The 18589-nt window shown below is 37.2% G+C and overlaps 2 protein-coding genes across 2 annotated transcripts; one reads left to right on the plus strand and one right to left on the minus strand.

The window, feature by feature from the left end:
* Positions 1–709: 709 nt before the first annotated feature.
* LOC121797802 (thioredoxin H9-like) lies at positions 710–5177 on the plus strand. The gene is made up of 5 exons (XM_042196529.1): positions 710–833; positions 924–948; positions 1029–1151; positions 4617–4739; positions 4821–5177. The coding sequence occupies exons 2-5, from the start codon at positions 928–930 to the stop codon at positions 4974–4976; spliced, it is 423 nt and encodes a 140-aa protein (XP_042052463.1). The 5' UTR covers positions 710–833; positions 924–927; the 3' UTR covers positions 4977–5177.
* An 876-nt stretch (positions 5178–6053) lies between these two features.
* Positions 6054–9545, minus strand: LOC121746609 (receptor-like protein kinase FERONIA). Its single transcript, XM_042140512.1, has 2 exons — positions 9319–9545; positions 6054–8975 (listed from the first exon to the last, which is right to left on the minus strand). The coding sequence occupies exon 2, from the start codon at positions 8932–8934 to the stop codon at positions 6286–6288; it is 2649 nt and encodes an 882-aa protein (XP_041996446.1). The 5' UTR covers positions 8935–8975; positions 9319–9545; the 3' UTR covers positions 6054–6285.
* Between the last annotated feature and the right edge of the window lie 9044 nt (positions 9546–18589).

Here is an 18589-nt window from a genome sequence, read left to right on the forward strand (position 1 = left end):
CCCTTCGTTACAAATTAATTAATTTGTAGGAGTATTGCTTTTCAGAACATCCCAAATTAAGTGACTCATTTGATCTTTTGGTAAATATGAACTACTTCCTCGTTCCCATATAATAGTTTCTTTTTCTATTTTCTATTTTAGTCCATCTAATAAAATTAGTCCACTTTTATTTTTTAATTATTATTTCCTCTGATTTGTTTTTTACTCTCTCCGTTTCATTTTTTAACAAAAAATAAAATATCTAATCACTCTTACTTTATTCCACAATTTACTTTACTCTATCTTTATCTTTCTTACGTTATTCATCTCTCCTACTTTTCATCACAAATTCTTAATCTTTGTGCTTAAAATTTTTATTTCAACTTAGTTGGAATAGAGGGAGTACTTTACTAAATTCAAATTAAAATTAGAGTTGTCTCCAAAGTCTCCATTCTTATAAAATAGAGAAAATATTATTTTTCCTTTTAATTTATCGTCTACCTTAGTCCGAAAAGGATCTCCTACTCCAACACTCCTACTTCATTCCTACACCAACACTGGCAATATAATAAAATAATGAGTTGTAAAGCAATACAAGTGACGTCGATGGACGAGGTTAGAATAAAAGTTGAGCGTAGGAAATAATTAAATGAAGTATTTTAAGTGATGAATTCCCAATATAGTAATTAGCTGTTTTGAGAAGGTAAAAAAAGGTTTATTTATTGGTAGGGTGTTGGGTTGGGAGATAGCCGCATTGGTTGGCTTATCTCCACTCCATCTCAATTTCATAGGAATCTTCTACTTCTCCACTCCGTAGGCCGTAGCCGTAGCCGTAGCAGTCGTCGTGGGCAAAGGTTTAACCATATTCCTCACTAAAACCCCTCATCTTCTTCAATTTTTGCATTGTTTAATCTAAATAATACTTCCCCTTCTCTCATATAAAGCCTTATGGGGAATTGCTTTGCTAAGGTATGCACTAATTATTCTCTTCAATTAGGTTTCTATGTTTTCCTCTTTCCTTTTTTTAATCTAAAAATGTAATCTTGCAGCGTTATAATGATGGGGATGAGTCCGATCACAATGTTGAATTCACTGGTGGAAATGTGCATCTCATCACTACCAAGGAATCTTGGGAACAAAAGCTTGATGAAGCCAACACAGATGGAAAGCTTGTGAGTATCTCCTTCAGCTCACTAAATTGCATCCATATGTGGATTTTGGTTTTAGGTTTTTTATTTATCTCAAACCAATTATTTGCCTTTGTACATCTTTTAGCTCTCAATTAACAGAAACAATCATTTAATTGCTACTAGTACTTAATTTTAATCTCCATAAGTACGACTTTATTCCCTAAACAATTCCATCCTTGTTATTTTCGTTATCTTGCTTCTTTTTTTGGCTTAGGAGTGATAAATTAATCTAATACAATCGTGCCTCGTACGTTGTTGTAGTAGTCCCTCCGTCTCTGATACGAACCTCTATTATTATTATTTAGTTTAGATATTATAGGGATTTAGCATATCTTTTTCTATATCTTTGTTTTCTTGTTCATTAAGTCAGTAGCATTATAAATAGGATAGACTGTTATCTTTTTTATTCATTCAATCAATATATGAAACTATCGTTATTTTGGCTCAATTGAGTAGCAAACAAGAAACATCTCCTAAGGTTGTCGACGAGGCTGATCTCGCGCTCAACCGCCCCTTTTTGCCGTCCAAGTCACGACCCAAACGTTGGGCGCTCGACAACGACGACATCTCGTTTCTTGATTTTGTGTGGAAATTGACGTTAAGAATTTAGGTCCTTAACAACTGGTGCTTTCATTGAGAGCTGACCCTCCCACCATCTCGAACCGAAGCTACACCGCTGCCCTACGGAAAACATTCCGGACACAGCAACTGCTTTGGTTGTCGAGTCCCGCCTGTCCGCCGAGCTTTAGCCGCAGGACAACACTACTTCTGCAACGCCGATGGTCCCGCGTGCCGCGTCGAAATCAGACGATCATCATCCACCACAGCCACGCCTCAGTCCGTCAACATGTCATACGACTACGCCGGCTATCGCCGTCGTCAATACGACTTCCCTCAGGCCACACAGCCATTCCGTCCCTACCAGCCGGCCCAACCTCGCCGTGTAACCAGTTGGGACCCTCCGAGCAACCGGGTGGAAGTACTTCATCCGCTGTCGTGGCCTGATCCAGAATCACCCTACGTCTCACACCACTTGGATCCACCTGATCGTCGCCCACGGCCGAGATACCAGCCCATCGGGTACCGCGATCGCGCGCAAGACGCCTGGCCCCGACACCGCGGTGGCTACGTCGAGAGGGGTAGCCACCTATCTGATCGCGGAGATCATCAGACCCAATTAGGGTTTGATCGCTACCCGCCAACCGCAACGCAGAGGCACCGCCCAACGTGCTGGGACCCACCGGCTCAACAGCAGGACCGCGGCTATCCGACCGTTGACCGGCCCCGACGCTCGGAGACGTGCTGGGACCGACCTCGCCCTCGGGAGGAGGTGAGAGCGCGAGTCCAGCCCGCCTCCCACCAGCCCCGCTACTCCACCGAAAAGCCAACGCGGGACCTGTACAATCAGCCCGCGCGTGTGACCAGTCAAACTCCAGAGCAGCCACGCCTGCCGCTAATACGGGTCTCCCAGGCGGAGAAGTCAGAACGGTCCAGGTTGGGTCTCTGCTGGCACTGTCCCGAGAAATGGGTGATGGGACATGTGTGTAAACAACGCATTCTATGTTATGCGGATGATGGGGAGGAGTTTGAGGAGAACATTCAAGATAAGAATTTAGCCGAAGAGAAAACTGATAATACTCCCACGATAGTATTCGGTGATGATGTTCCCAATGACGTTACCGATGTTCACAATGATGGCGCTTCTCTTGATGTTCCAAACAACGAGTCCCCTGAAGAGTTCGTCAAGAACAAAGGGATGGTCAAGAACGACAATGAGTCACCGCAAGTGCTCATTAGGGTATATGATGAGAAGATTGGTGAAAAGGAGGAGACATTGCTAGAAGATAAAGAGGAGGATGGTTCTATTGGTGAAGTAGAGAAGATAATCGCCTCACTCAATGTTGTTCAAGGGTCATCCAAAAATGTTGTTGGAAATTGTTGGGGCAAGAAAGGAGATGGTGCTTACACCGATTTGCCCGTAATTGCTTGTGTCTATGTGGATTTGAATGTCGGTGATGTTCCAAGTATGAATCATCGATCAACATTGCTCGACAAAGATGCAAGGTTGATCCCTCCGAGTAATGACATGCCATGCTTGGGCATTCTGGGAGGCGTGGACAAGCTTTTCGATTTGACAAGGAATTTTTCCGACAAAGTTGGGTCTCTTTTGTTGATTTTTTATGGAAGTGAAGAAGGGAGACGTTCATCTGTTCGGTGTGTGTTTGATCCAGGAGGAGTTGCCTCGCTTAAGCGTCTGCTTTCAACTCTCCTTTTTGCTTCGTGGTTCCCACCTTGAGGACAAGATGGATTTTAACCGTGGGGGAGTTGATACAAACCTTAGATATTATAGGGATTTAGCATATCTTTTTCTATATCTTTGTTTTCTTGTTCATTAAGTCAGTAGCATTATAAATAGGATAGACTGTTATCTTTTTTATTCATTCAATCAATATATGAAACTATCGTTATTTTGGCTCAATTGAGTAGCAAACAAGAAACATCTCCTAAGGTTGTCGACGAGGCTGATCTCGCGCTCAACCGCCCCTTTTTGCCGTCCAAGTCACGACCCAAACGTTGGGCGCTCGACAACGACGACATCTCGTTTCTTGATTTTGTGTGGAAATCGACGTTAAGAATTTAGGTCCTTAACAGTCTCATTCAAGATGACCACCTTCCCTTTTTTGTTTGTCCCAATCAAGATGTCAACTTTCCAATTTTGGAAATAACCTACTCTCTCGTCTCTCTTCATTAAAATATTCAACTACCTTTTCCCTCTATACTTTATTCCACCTAACAACACTTCCTAAATTCCCGTACCACTCAAGAATAAGGCCATCTTGAGTGGGACGGAGGGAGTAGTATAAAGTATCAACGTTGTCATCATCTTCCCTCGTAATGGTGTGTTTGGGTTACAGAAAGGAGAATAAGGATGTAGTTAGTTAGTGTCTACGTTGTTGTTTGGCACATAATGATCAATGAAATAACTTCTTTATTTGTCTTGATACACAAGTGCAACTCATACAAACAACTCCATCCTTATTATTTTTCTTGCTCTCGCTTCTCCTTCTTTTTTGGCTCAGGAGTGATAAATTAATCTAATACAATCACGCCTCGTACGTTATTGTAGTAGTATCAAGTATCAACTTCCTCGTAGTCTTCCCTAGTAATGGTGTGCTTGGGTTACAGAATGTATAAGAAGGATACAGTTAGTTAGTGTCTACGTTGTTGCTTGGCACATAATGATCACTGAAATAGCTTCTTTATTTGTGTTGATACACAAGTGCAACTCATCCATATTGTCTGTGACTAATAATTAGTACTATATGTAAACATAAATGGCAGAAGTGACTAGTTTTAGTATCTGTGGTTTTACTCCAACCATAATTGACTTAAATGTGGAAGCTCGGAGCAATTGTGGTTCCTAACATGGATTGAATCATATGACAGGTGGTTGCCAATTTCAGCGCTACTTGGTGTGGCCCTTGTAGAATAATTGCACCTTTCTTCGTCGAGCTGTCTGAAAAACACCCTTCGATAATGTGTCTCACAGTCGACGTAGATGAACTAACTGTAAGTTTCTGCTCCTACTTGATAAAAAATGACAGGTCGTGCAATAGCTCTGATATGTTATGAGTTTTGTTTGCTTCACAGGAATTTAGCACATCATGGGATATAAAGGCAACTCCGACCTTCTTCTTCCTCAAAGACGGTCAGCAAATCGACAAACTCGTGGGTGCAAATAAACCAGAACTAGAGAAGAAGTTGATTGCCATACTAGATTCACTGGCACCACCATGCCCAACATAATTTCTTCCTGCCATTGAAGCTCAAGTAATTGGTAGATCTTCTCCTTTCCTTGTCACTTTCGACATATAAATTGTAAATCCAAAAGAGGTATATTTTGTTCATGGCATGTACCGCTAGAATCATGTATGTGTGAGATATTCAGGATTTGGTTATTATAACATACTCCCTTCGTCCCACTCTAAGTGGAGCATTTCTTTTTCAGCATGAGATTTTATGTAGTGTTGTTTTATGTGTTAAGTGGAGAGAATTAAGTACTGTTTTGGGAGTTAAAGTCGAGAGAATAAAGTAAAAGAAAGGAAAAAAAAGTATAGAATGATATTTCTACTTTTAGAAATATGTGATTTAGAGTGGAACTGTCTCAAAAATAGAAAGTGTCACTTAGAGTCAGACGGGGAGAGTAATAAAGAGTGAATTTTGTCATCCCATCAGTCCCCGTGTTGTCAGGGGCGTGGGGTGTGCCGGGGCGAGTATGTAATAACCCGGGCCGCGATAAGCCAATAATAGTTTGAAAATTGAACACTGCACACAACTTATTTAATGTAATAAACACTGCACTGAAAAACGTTCGAATATTCAATAAATTCTAATAAATGCATCTTGAAGACCTAAAAGTGTGCATATTTAGGTTAGTCACTTCATCTTGTTTAGCAGAAAACCTTAATTCCCCTAACCCTCGCACCAGTGTGCGCCTCAATGTGGTCGGGACGATGGCAGCCGAGCCCAGTGTGCCTGCTCTCCGGGTGCGCTTTTAACAACAATGCATTCCCTCTTCTTACAAACTCGAATATTTTCTATCTGCTTGCATATCGGTAACGTCTCATCTGTGTATATATATGAAGTGTTTGTCAACATTGCCAAACAATGTGCTTTTAGCTGCTGCTAATTTTCAAACCCTTGACAAAAATTCTCAAAATGGCAATGATCAGTATTCATTCGATTAGATGAGTTGTTACCATAATTAACAACTTTCACTGAGGCACGTCATAACATATAATAACATACAATCTCGACCAAACTAGTTTAGGTAGGTACGGTATCCACTTTATCTCTAAATTCTATTATTACAACACAACCATATTGGGCGAAAACCAAGGAACAAATTATTGTTACACAATCTTTCAGTATGGATAAAGCTTTGTAAAATGTTTTGGGCTCAAACAGATACACGAGATATAAATATAAATAAATATTCAAGTAGAAGATTAAAAATAAGATGCAAGAAAAAAAATTATAAATAAAGAAAACCTCTTCCCGCAGTTACAGGAATACTATGAGTAAAGGGCAAAGCAAAGTTGTTGCTCATATCATATCACCTCCCTTTGGGATTCATTATCTGAGAAAATACAGCGCTCGGAGTTAGCCCGTCCGAGTCTTCACTTGCAAGGCTGCGCCCACCAATGCTCATCGACAATCCGCTGCTCTTCGAATCTGTGATGTTGCCATCAAAACCCGAGGATGAATCAGGGTCCTTCTTCCCCTTGCATGTGATGTCGTATGAGTCAACATCTATCTCGCCAAGACCCTTCCCGCTCTCCTCTGCACTCTCCTGCAGCTGCAGCGCAAATTCAAGGTTCCACAGGACGTCCCCCATGGAAGGCCGGTCCGTTCCAATGTCGGTCACACATTTCACTGCTGTCTCAGCAAATTTCTTGAAGCATTCTGGAGCTATCTTTCCCTTTAGGTAGGGATCCATTATCTGGTCGAGGATGCCTTTCTTGTAACAATGCTGAGCCCACTCGGCCAGGCTGACTTGTTCTTTGGGAAGTGCAGGGTTTAGAGCTGGCCGAGCGCATATGATTTCAAACAGAACAACCCCGTAGGAGTAAACATCAGATTTTTCAGTCAGTTGCTGGCGCCTGAAGTACTCAGGATCCAGATAACCGAAGCTTCCCTTAACAACGGTGCTGACGTGTGTATGGTCCAGTGACGGGCCAGTTTTTGAGAGACCAAAATCTGAGACCTTAGCCACCCACTTCTCATCCAAGAGGATGTTAGTGGTCTTGACATCACGGTGAATGATTGTATGTTTGGCGCCAGTGTGCAGATAGTGCAAGCCACGAGCAGCACCTATGCAAATCTCAAGCCTCTGTTTCCACGGCAAGGGGGGCTTCTGGGTCTTGTATAGATGCTCACGAAGAGTTCCATATGCCATGTAATCATATACGAGGATCATTTCACAGTTCTCTTCACAGTACCCAATGAGGGAAACCAGGTGACGGTGGCGAAGCTTTGAGAGCATTTCAATCTCAGTTTGGAATTCATGAATACCTTGTTCCGAAAGAGGGTTCCCACGCTTAATTGCCACCTTCGTGCCACTATCAATCTCTCCACGGTAGACTTTTCCAAAACCTCCAACCCCAAGCAGGAGAGCCTCATCAAAGTTGTGAGTGGCAGATTTGATCTCAGCAATAGAAAAGTGGCGGCAAAGATTTGATGGCAGGGAGGAGGCATAACTGCCTGTGGTGTTTGTCTTTGCAGAACCGGAAGAATGAGAATTTCCATACAAGGACAATGGAAGCCAGCCATCACTAGTGCTAGAATCCTTCTTTTGCCTCCGTCGCTGGACAACTACACAGGCAATCAGACCAAGAACAAGAAGTGCAGCAATTCCACCACCAACCGCTCCTCCAATAATAGCTTTGTTATCTTTACCAGATCCAGAGGACTGGTTAATCAATAAATCATCTGGTGTCTGTGGAAGAGGTTGTGGGTTGACACCAGCAAGATTACCAGTTGTATCATTTATTTTAAATATTTCGACTCCATTCAAGATGGCATCATAGTACTGGGGCTTCGTAGAAGTGAAAGGATGCAATGCAAGCCAAAAATCCTGCCGGGGAGGCCCATTAGGAACAAAGACAATATAGTCCTTGTGTATGGGGATTCCATTACCATTTGCCCACGCAATCACATCTGCCTGCTCCTCTGCAGTCTGATTATTCATGAAGATACTAAAAACTCTTTGATTTACCTTGGTTATGACATCTGTAACTTCGCAGAAGTGAAGCCTAACTAGGTAAGAGAATCCAGAATCAATATCGAAGAGCCAAGTTAAGTTGTAATTCTGGTTGATAGATGCATTTGGACCCATTGATCTCAGGGTGCTGTAAACATCAAGAGGGGCAATGTAGGTTGGGGTCTCAGGAGGATATGCAATCGTCGTGTTATCAGGAACCTCTGTAACCCCATTTGCTGCACCAAAGATATAATATGAATCATCACGCCATGATCGGAACAGACCTGTATCACCAGATGAGGAAATGTCATTTCCACCCACGTTCAGCCGGTAAACGTTCTCCAGCGCTGTGCTGTTGTCAATATTGAACCCAGTGGACTGACCAACGACAATTGCAGTCTCACCCGTGCTGTAAATATCCGGATGTGAAATGACCTCAATCCCATTGACGAATGCATACGAGTTGGATGCATTCGGGGACGGGGTGAATGTGACATTCAACACTTGATCCGGAACATTTACAGAGAACTCCTTCATCAAATAGTCGTAGTTCAGAGCCTCCGTGGTCAGAGCAGCACTAAAGTTCCTCATCAGGGTATATTCTCCAGAAGTTACTGAGAAGACAGCATCCGAAGCATTTAGGCCATTATACGACGCGGGATAGAAATGCAAGCGCAAGAACTTGCGACCAGAGGCCACTGGGAAGCTGTAGGTGAAGGCAGATTGAAAAATCCGAGCAGACAAGTAAGGAACCTCCGGCACAGACGGTTTCTGTACCGATGCGGTTGCAGTTGAAGACTTGGTACTTGACAGAGCAAACTTTGATCCAATGTCTGATGTCCATTTCCGGCCATCGGTGTCCGCCGAATCAGGAGGACCTCCACAATTCAGGAAGATCTTATCCGTCGGTGAGTAATCAGCTGCTGAAGCTACATCAATCAAAAATACCACCAACACAAATCCTAGAGCCGACCACACCACAAGCTTATTGCTGTTCTTCATAGATGATGGCTGGAAAAGCCTAGAAATTAGCCACCTATTTTCTGCAAAAATGAAATTGAACTACATCAATCCCTAACCTCTATTCCAACCACACCAATAGATCTATAAACTGCTCAAAATCAGCCCAAACATAAACATATTATTGATTATAATTCAACATTACTGCAATGCTCAGAGCTCAGCTCTCAACTTCACAAGCATAAAATTCAATACATTAAACTTAAAAAACAACTTTAAGATCTAACAACAGGTCAGCTCCACACGATATTAAAACATTCTCGCAAATAAATGAAGGATATGTAGCGTAATTTCACAGATCCAGAAGATATCCAGCTCAAAAGCAAGCTCGAAGCAAATTAAAAACAAAGAAGCAATAATAAATACCAGAAAAATCAGCGGCAGAACTCCAAAAATGCGAGCATTCAGCGAAGAAATGGAAGGTGACAAAAATTAAAAAACCAGCAGAGATAATCTGAGCTTGCAGATGCTGTAGTTGAATGTGGACGTTTTAGAGAGAGAAATATGATTACAAAAAAACTAGATAGAGGGAGGTCAATAAATACAAAAATGTTTTTATATTTGAGATGACAATTATCGAAGTAATTGAGTCGCTGCGAATTTATTAGTCTCAGGATTAGTAGTTAATGAATTAGTTTAAGCGATGACGCGTAAGCTTATTTTATAGTAGTTAATAAATGTTTTGGAAATTATCTTTTATTGCAGCAAGTGGAAGAGCAAATTGGTATCTAGTTTATTTTCAAGTTTTGTAGTTTGTATACTTGATTATAAAATATTAATATAATATTTTAGAGTTCGGCATTATGATTTAAAAAAAATGGAATAAATTGATTGAGGTTAGATGAACGCGTCAAGAACAGAAGAAAAGGGAGGGCCCAGTTTTGGTTAACGCGGTTTTTGTTTTGTGTACTGTACACCAATTTTTATTTAGATCAAACATGAAAGAAAACCCAAATTATAAACAAAACATTTATATAGGAATATTATAAAGTCTAAAATGAGTGGAATTTAGGTAAGAGTGAGTTGTGCAATGGTTGTTAAGTGGGCCCAACCCAAGGAACTCACGTTGTGATGTGGGTCCCATTCCCTACATGGGACCACCCTCACCGCTTCTTCCTTATTATTCCATAGAACTAGATGGCTGGCTCGGTCACAATTTTGAGAGGATCCAGTTAATTCAATACGCCATGCCATATTTGATTGCAGAATTTTTTTAAATATTTTTTTATTTAATAATCACAAAAAAACTATAATAAAAATGAACAAAGAATGAAAATAAAAGTAAAATATAAAGAATTGAGCTTGTTGGATTTTGATTCTATTTAACTGTGACATAAAGCTTCAAAGTGTAAAATCCATCAGTTTTCTGATATTTTACTAATTTAAAATAATTTATTGTCTTATACAAATAAAAATGTAAAAATTAAATAAAATAAATAAATTGCTTTGAAAGAACACAAAAATTTTAGCAGAATTTCATATTTTTAAAAAAATTGAAAAGGAAAAAAATATAACAAGTGCACAAAAATAAATTTTTTTTCTAATTTTATATTGAGAGAAATATAATATAATAACTATCATAAATTATCTGTTAAAGGTGTGAATTAATTTAATATTTTGTTATATAGTACTCTATGTTCCATAATAAGAGTCACACTTTGCCATTTTGCATGTTCCGTAAAAAGAGTCACACTTTATTTTTACCATAAATGGTAAATATGTCCTACATTCCACTAACTCACTTCACTCACGTTTTATTATAAAATCAATATAAAAAAGTGAGTCACATATTCCACTGACTTTTTCAACCTACTATTCTTTACATTTCTTAAAATTCGTATCCACGGTAAGAGTGACTCCTATTGTGAGATGGAGGGATTAACTATTATACCATAAATAAGGAAAGATGTAAAAATACTTAATGGAGCAAAATAAGTGTATAAAGAATTAACAAAGAATCACGGCTTTTGGGAATCAATCTTGGATCCCTGCTCAAATATTAGAGGTCGGCTACCAGTACCACTGCACACACAGTTCGGTGTTTGTATGAAGTGTGTCTCCATATTATCATATACTCTCTCCGTCTGTTAAATATTATCCAATTTTTCTATTTTGATCTGTCCGTGAAAAGTTGTTCATTTTGCTTTTTTTTTTATATTTTTATTTTTGATAATGGTTCACACTTTCCACTCACATTCTATTATAAAACTAATATATAAATGTGAGATCCTCATTTCACTGACTTTTTCAACTCACTTTTCTTCACATTTTTTAAAACACGTGTTGAGTCAAAATTAGACAATATTTCATGGATCAAGGGAATAAATTAGAAATAGTATTTGGGTGTAAAGTCCACTTGTACCCCCAAAATAATGGAGTTCGATTACTCCTTGTCTAATATTCATTTTTTATTCCTATTTTGTAGTTTTAGAAGGGGTTGGCAGCGGAAGCGTGAGTTCAAACGGATCACATAAAAACTGATCTATTTAACAGATTATTTAGATAAACTCTATTCGTATAATTATCACATGTATCATGCTTATAACTTGAATTTAAACATGCTTCAGCATAAATAATACTTAAAACATGCTTGCTACGAAGTAAGCCAACTTACCTTGTTGATTCACTTAAGAATCGAAGATGGCTTGTATCTACTCCACGTGAAGATCTTGAGTACTCGACCTCGGATCTTCTGACTGGTATCTCGGACTATAAACTGATATTTGTGTGGGCAAATCTCACCAGAATACTAGGACTTAAATAAAGAAGACAGAATCCTGCTCACGGAGGGAGAACAAAAATCGTTCCTCTCCTTGGAATAAGGGGGAACGAAATTTTTTAAGAACTGTCTCCTTTATTCTCGTATTTATATTAAGTCACATATTGGGCTCAGTCAGGGATCTAAGGAAGAATTTGGATATGGCCTCTTCCAATTAGCTTTTTACTAATTAAATTGAACCCACAATTTAATATAAGCTTATATTGGAATATCACAGTCAGCCACTAAAGAAGTAATATTGCACTGCCCATCCAAATCCGAAATTACAAGTATTCCGGGTTTCCATTTGTGTGCAATTATTTCCCGCGCCTAAGATAGAAACATCCATTAATTAATCAATGTCTGCTAGGAACTTAATTAATTAACATATTATATACTCCAAGAGTGAACTTAGCAAGAAACGCTTATTTATTATTCAAAGAGTAATCAAACTTCAACTAGCTAGGTTCCGAATAATAAAACCTTGTTTCGAGCTCCTCTTTTGGATGTTATCAACCGAGACTCACCTCGCGCACGATTCAATATTATAGCAATCCTAGCACCGCTAGATATTAATCGCCACTACCCAAGATACCAGGATCGTTGGGTTACGAAAAACCCGCACCTATTGGTAAGTCAAAGTAGTAGATAATCAATATCGTATGCTCAATGCTAACGTACATTGATTAAGAAATTAATTATCAAGACCTCGTCTTTCAGGAGATAGCATAAAGACTCGTCTTACCGTTTATATCCAATTCAGTGCTATACCACACCAACGTCATCTTATTTCAATAAGGCTTAGAAATATGCGAATTGACATTGCAACCTTTCACGATAGGTAGTCTAGGCCTAACTAGGTTGTGAAATTCTTATTTTTCTTTGTTCAGAACTGACCATGTTACCTTAAAGTGGACGACGCCCACAACCGGTCTATTAAAACAAAGACTTAGACTTTGTTACATTTGCTTATACATTTAAATATGCAATAAACATTCATTAAATGTAAAACATAACAACATTATGACAAAAATAATCTGTTGCATTCATTGGAAAAGAATATATAGAGTTTTACAGTATTCAATCACTCGAAAGGTGATTTCTAGTATACAAAACTCTAACAGTTTTTATTTTTTATATACGTAATCTGTTTTATGTATATTAGCTATTGTTTTTATATTTGTAGTTTTTGTATGTTCTCTTTTTTTTATACTCCATATTTTTTTAAGTATTAGGTAATTTATATTCCTATTATAGGAGTATAGTTTTTTATTTCATTTATATTTTAATGGGTGAACGAATATATTTTCCTATTTTCTATATAGGTACTTGCATTTTAGGGATTATATTCTTTTGTTTATGTGGTTATACTGTAGTTAGTTTTTTTTTAGCGTAATATTACAAATTTTTGTTTAATTGTGCTATAAAATGAGTGTTGTTTTGTATTTTAATAAGTCACTTTAAAATTGAACCTTGTTTTAAGATGTTAATTTTAATATATTATGTAGTTATTTATTATAAAATTTGCACCCCCAATTCAAAAAGTTTGGATCCGCCACTGAAAATAACCCAAGGCAACTTTCACGAAAGCATGAATCTAATGGTTCCACAAAACTAACAATACGAAAACTAGAATTGCATACCTTAGTATTCAATCTAAGCCGACAATAGATTAAAATGCAACCATAAGAGATTTTTGACAGATCTTCAAAAATGAAAAGGAATGCTCTCAAAGGAGTATTGGAGTGTTTTTACAATATTTTTCAAAGCTGCCATATAAAAACCTAACATGGGTACTAGAAATTTTAAAGGAGCAAAATAAAACAAGTTTTAGTAAAAAAATGAGCCATTTCGGGCAAATCGCCCGATCGGACATTTTGCTAGGTGTCCGACGTCCGCCCGTGCAAACTTTCTAGACAAAAAAACATGATATTCGACAAAAACGCCCGACCGGGCGTTTCTAGTTGGATAAACGCCCCGACCGCGCATTTCTTTCTACACTGCGCGACTTTCTTAAATTGACTATAACTTCTTCTCCCGGACTTCGATTGGGGCGTGCAAGGTACTCACGCGAAGCCCTTTCGAAGACGAAGACAATGGTGGTTGTAGAATTGAATTTGGACATATTGATAGATAAATTACTGTTTGAATCAGACTCCAGTTCCACTTGGTTTCTTGTGATGTGTCTACCTCTTTTCGGACCCCAATCAACCCATGGCCTTCGATATCATTGTATTCTATGATTGTTAACTCCCGGATTCACATCATCCTCTCATGCTCTGTGAATTGATTTTTCCTCAAATCCGGTTCTTCGAATCTTCTATCGGACACCCGAATTCACATCACACATGTTCCACGATCTGGAAGCTTGTATTAGGCTGTAAATAACCTTCTTATGCTTTCATAACATGTGTTATTTCATTACATATATACCATAGTTGGAAGACGTTGCCCCTACTTTGGTGTGGAGATTCAACATTGCATCAAGGCCTATGGCTCGACTTAGTAATTGATCTTAGTTGCAGAATTTACTAATAAACATATGGATTTTCTCTAGTTCACAGCTGGTAGTTTGGAATGTGTTTGATCAGATACACTATTTTCTCTTTCTGCCTTTATGTTAGATATTCTTACCATTTTATTAGCAATTGTTCAATTTCTTATTGTTTTCAAGTGTTAGAGACCACATATACTCCTACTTTATTTCTTGATTTTTAACCTCAAGTGTTCCAGACAATTTTATACAATTTTCAATTATATTTCTTGTATGAAACTGAAATACATGAATACGTCTACCAACTTTCTTAATTCTAATTTTGTATCTAGAGTTCTACACTTATCGAAACAATTACATGCTATAGATGAGACATGCAGCCCAAATTAGTAAATGTTTTTTATTGGTGATATTTTCTTTATTATGATACCTGCAGTCAAGTCTTTATAAAATTTAGTAGCCTTGGGCCAAGAATTGTTTTCAAGTTACAATGGGATTTTATTAATTTTGTGAGATATTAATGATACAAAGATTGTTTAGTTATCTATGTAAAGTGGGATTTTATTAATTTGAAGAGATATTAAAATACTATATAACTTTAAAATATATATGAGTTAAAAATATATGATTATCAACTTCATTATTTTAACAAAGCAGGTCCTTGTTTCACTACTCTCTTTATATTAGTACTAATCAGTTACCCGAATTCATTTTTATTATTTCGAATTAACTACTCCATGGTTCACATGCAGCCCAAATTAGTGATTGTTTTTTTTGTTGGTGTAGGCACTGGACCCGTGCATGGAGCGGGCAGCTTAGTCGTAAGCAGTGATGAAGCCAAGAATTTTACGTTGGGGCCCAAAACACTATTAATAATTGTGAGATATTTTTCGGTGTCGGCATTAGTGTCGCGGGAAACAATTGCAACATGCATCGTAGGGGTAGCGAGAGATAGAGACTACTATGAGAGAGAATAATTAGATAAACAGTTGTAAAAATTAGTGATATATACAATTATTGTAGTTAAAAGCAATCTCGGTGGTGAAAGAGCCGACAATATAAGTAAAGCAACAATGATACCGTCAAAACTGTTATTAATAACATTCTTTCATTGACTATTAAACATTATATCACCAAATAAACCATGTAAAATTATTCTTTCCACGTATCAATAATTCAAAGATTTACAAGATTCTGTCAATAATTTGCTAAATATATTTAATTAGAGAAATCCATATGAAATTCAATTTAAACAATAAAGAATGAAACAAATCATAAATTTTATTTAGTATAAATAGTATAATTATAAATTATATTCCGTGATAATATATGATATATTTATACTTTATCAAAGTTTACTACTAATTATTGATCAACTATACATATATTATATATAGAGTTGTGATCAATGTCGAATCAATTTTAACGACCGAACTAGAGACCAAATTAAGACCATTAGATTTTTTTGATGAGAAGTGTTGCTGTGTAAAATATTTCGGTTTTCATTACAAGCTCATTTTACTTAATTGTATTAGGTTTATTACTTTATCCCGGCAAGTAATACCTTGAAACTACAATATGTTTTTACTTACTTCCAGTAGGTTTTGAAATGATTCAACACATGCTTCATTTGAATTAATTGACTCGGGTTTTTACTTTATTCAATTTAAAAAATGCAATTTATTCCAGTAAGTTTATTACTTCATTCAGAAACGTTATTACTTCATTGGATAAAGTTTTTACTTCATTCTAGTAGAACTTCAAATGCTTCTATACATACTTCATTCAAATGGAGTAGTTTATTACATCATTCCATGTGCTTATTACACCATTCAATTAGGCTATCATTCCATGTGCTTATTACACCATTCAATTAGGCTATCATTCCATTTTGTTGTCAGCATTGTGGCGGCAGTGATAGACATTGTAGAGAGAAAGAACGGTAAGCGACGGCGAAACCATCTTTACGTACTAGAATGAAGTATAGTCCTATTGGAATGAAATAATAAATTCTGCAATGAAATTAAATACTCCTAATATGTTAGTATGACTTATTTGCCCTGAGCTGAAGAAAAATAGGCTCGTGATGAAAGCGAAAATAATTTATAAATTTGTGCATCTCATCCATAAAAAAATAGATCTAAAAACCCTAATTTGGTATAGTTCTGCGGTTCGGCAATAAGGAGTGAATTTGCATATAATGGGACTCTTATATTCCTCTTTTTCAGGGTGGTGGGGAGATTTGAGATACAGTAACTACCATGGATTTGAAAAGTGGGAGATATATTTGGACTGAAATTGAAATAAAGAGGATTAATTTTGGGCTCAAAGTGGCTTTCAACTAAATAAAAGAATTGGGCTAGCAAAAAGAATTATTTCCTAAGCCCATATGTAAATTCCTTTTCCATTGTCGAAATCACACGTCTCGTTCTTTGATTTTCCATTCGCATATTTCTCATTGGTCATAAGTCGAGTCCTGCAAACGTACAAAGAACTTGGGTTTAAAAAAAATGGTTGTACAAACGACGTCTTTGAGAATAAATAAAAAAGATAGAAAAAGTCGGGTGTTACAGGATGACTCCTCAGCAATTAGATGCATATCATGCAATGATAGCAGCCCTCCGACGGCAATTGGGGATACCGTCATCCGACTAGTCTTCTTTAAATTTCTACGGATGTATTTTTTAATTTTTAGTATTTAATTATGTAACTTTTAATTTTTAAGATTTTAATTGTGTAATTTTTAATTTTTAGGATTTTAAGTATGTAATTTTTAATTTTTAGGATTTTAATTGTGTACTAATTTTTTATTTTTTTAGTACTCCCTCCGTCCGCCATTATAAGTCTCATTTCTTGGCGGCACAAGTTTTAAGAAATGTTAAGAAAAGTGGGTGGAAAAAAGTTAGTGGAATATGAGTCTCACTTATATATATTAGTGTTAAATAAAATGTGAGTGGAATGAGTTAGTGGAAGGTGAGACCCTATTTCCATTTATGGTAAAAGTGAACCTGGACTCCTATTCGTGGACGGACTAAAATGAAAAAACGGGACTCCTATTCGCGGACGGAGGGAGTAATTTGTAATAATAGATTGAGTATTTTTGATGCATTTTAATATTGTGGAAATGTTTTTAATAATTGAAGTATTTAAATTGAATAATAGAATGGTGGGACCCTTGTAGGCCTGCTTAACCGGTCGGTTCCTGTTTTATCCGGTCCGGTTTGACCGGGTACCCGAATACAAATTTTCATGAATTCTGGAATCGGAACTAGACCCGGATCTGACCGGTTCTGGTTCGAAACCGACCGGCTCTTACCCGACCGATTCCGGTTACGAACCAGATCCGAGTTGTAGTTTTAATTTAAATTTTTTTGAATAATTCAACATCTAAAAATATAACAATTTATACTGAAAAATTCAAAGAAACACACAAAAATACAAATCAATACGATAACAATATTCATCATCCAATATTCCAATACCTAAAAACAATAATTCAATAAATACCTAAAAAGTATAACACCTAAAAATAAAAAAACCACACATAACAAAATAGTAACAAGTATACACCTAAACACATGCAACACCACACACACACACACAACAGCCGCATGCAGGGACACGCAGCTTCAACACAAACACACACACGACATACACACACAGCCCCTATAAGATAATTGGATACTAATTAATATCTTATAAAATCTAAACTTGAAAATCTATAATTGATTTATTATTCGGTTCCGGGTAGAACCGGAACCGGAATTTTTGAGAGATTAGAACCGGCACCGGAACTGGAACCGAAAAATCAGTTCCCGATTCTTCAATTACCCGGTCATTTCCGGTTCCGATTCCGGGTACCCGAGAACCGGAGAACAGATTAAGCAGGCATAGACCCTTGAGCATGCTCTTGCGGAAGAGTTGTATGTGGGTGTTGTGCTCTTGCGGAAGAACATGGAATTAAAAATAAATAAATGTGGGTTCGGGCCCACATCCATGCTCTTGGCAAGAACATGGATGTGGATGCTCTTAGTGGATTGCGGGGTCCATATTTAGAATGATGTGTGTAGTTAACATTGGTTGAAAGCTTTTTATTTTTAGAATTAGTCTAATTTTGATGGACGGTCAAAAATGATAAAACTTATCTGTTTTTTGTGGACGAGAGTAGTATTATTCCTGCAAAGTTACTTTATGTATTTTGATTACTTTAAAAAACAAATATCATGCTATAATATTTACATTTGATTAAATAATTAGTACATACACTATTAATTAATTTATTTATAGTATTACATATTATCCTCACTACATTTGATAAAGTAATTAGTACTAGTACTTTTACATTATTAATTAATTTATTTGTAATATTTATTATCCTCACTAGT

This window comes from Salvia splendens, chromosome 1, assembly GCF_004379255.2.
Source record: "Salvia splendens isolate huo1 chromosome 1, SspV2, whole genome shotgun sequence".
Taxonomy (NCBI): Eukaryota; Viridiplantae; Streptophyta; class Magnoliopsida; order Lamiales; family Lamiaceae; genus Salvia; species Salvia splendens.

Excerpts from the sequence above, each read along its gene's own strand:
- LOC121797802 (XM_042196529.1), top strand. The coding sequence starts at position 928 with ATGGGGAATTGCTTTGCTAAG. Across the intron at positions 949-1,028 it reads TGGGGAATTGCTTTGCTAAG|CGTTATAATGATGGGGATGA; the intron begins GTATGCACTAAT and ends GTAATCTTGCAG. Across the intron at positions 4,740-4,820 it reads TCGACGTAGATGAACTAACT|GAATTTAGCACATCATGGGA; the intron begins GTAAGTTTCTGC and ends TTTGCTTCACAG.
- LOC121746609 (XM_042140512.1), bottom strand. The coding sequence starts at position 8,934 with ATGAAGAACAGCAATAAGCTTGTGGTGTGGTCGGCTCTAGGATTTGTG.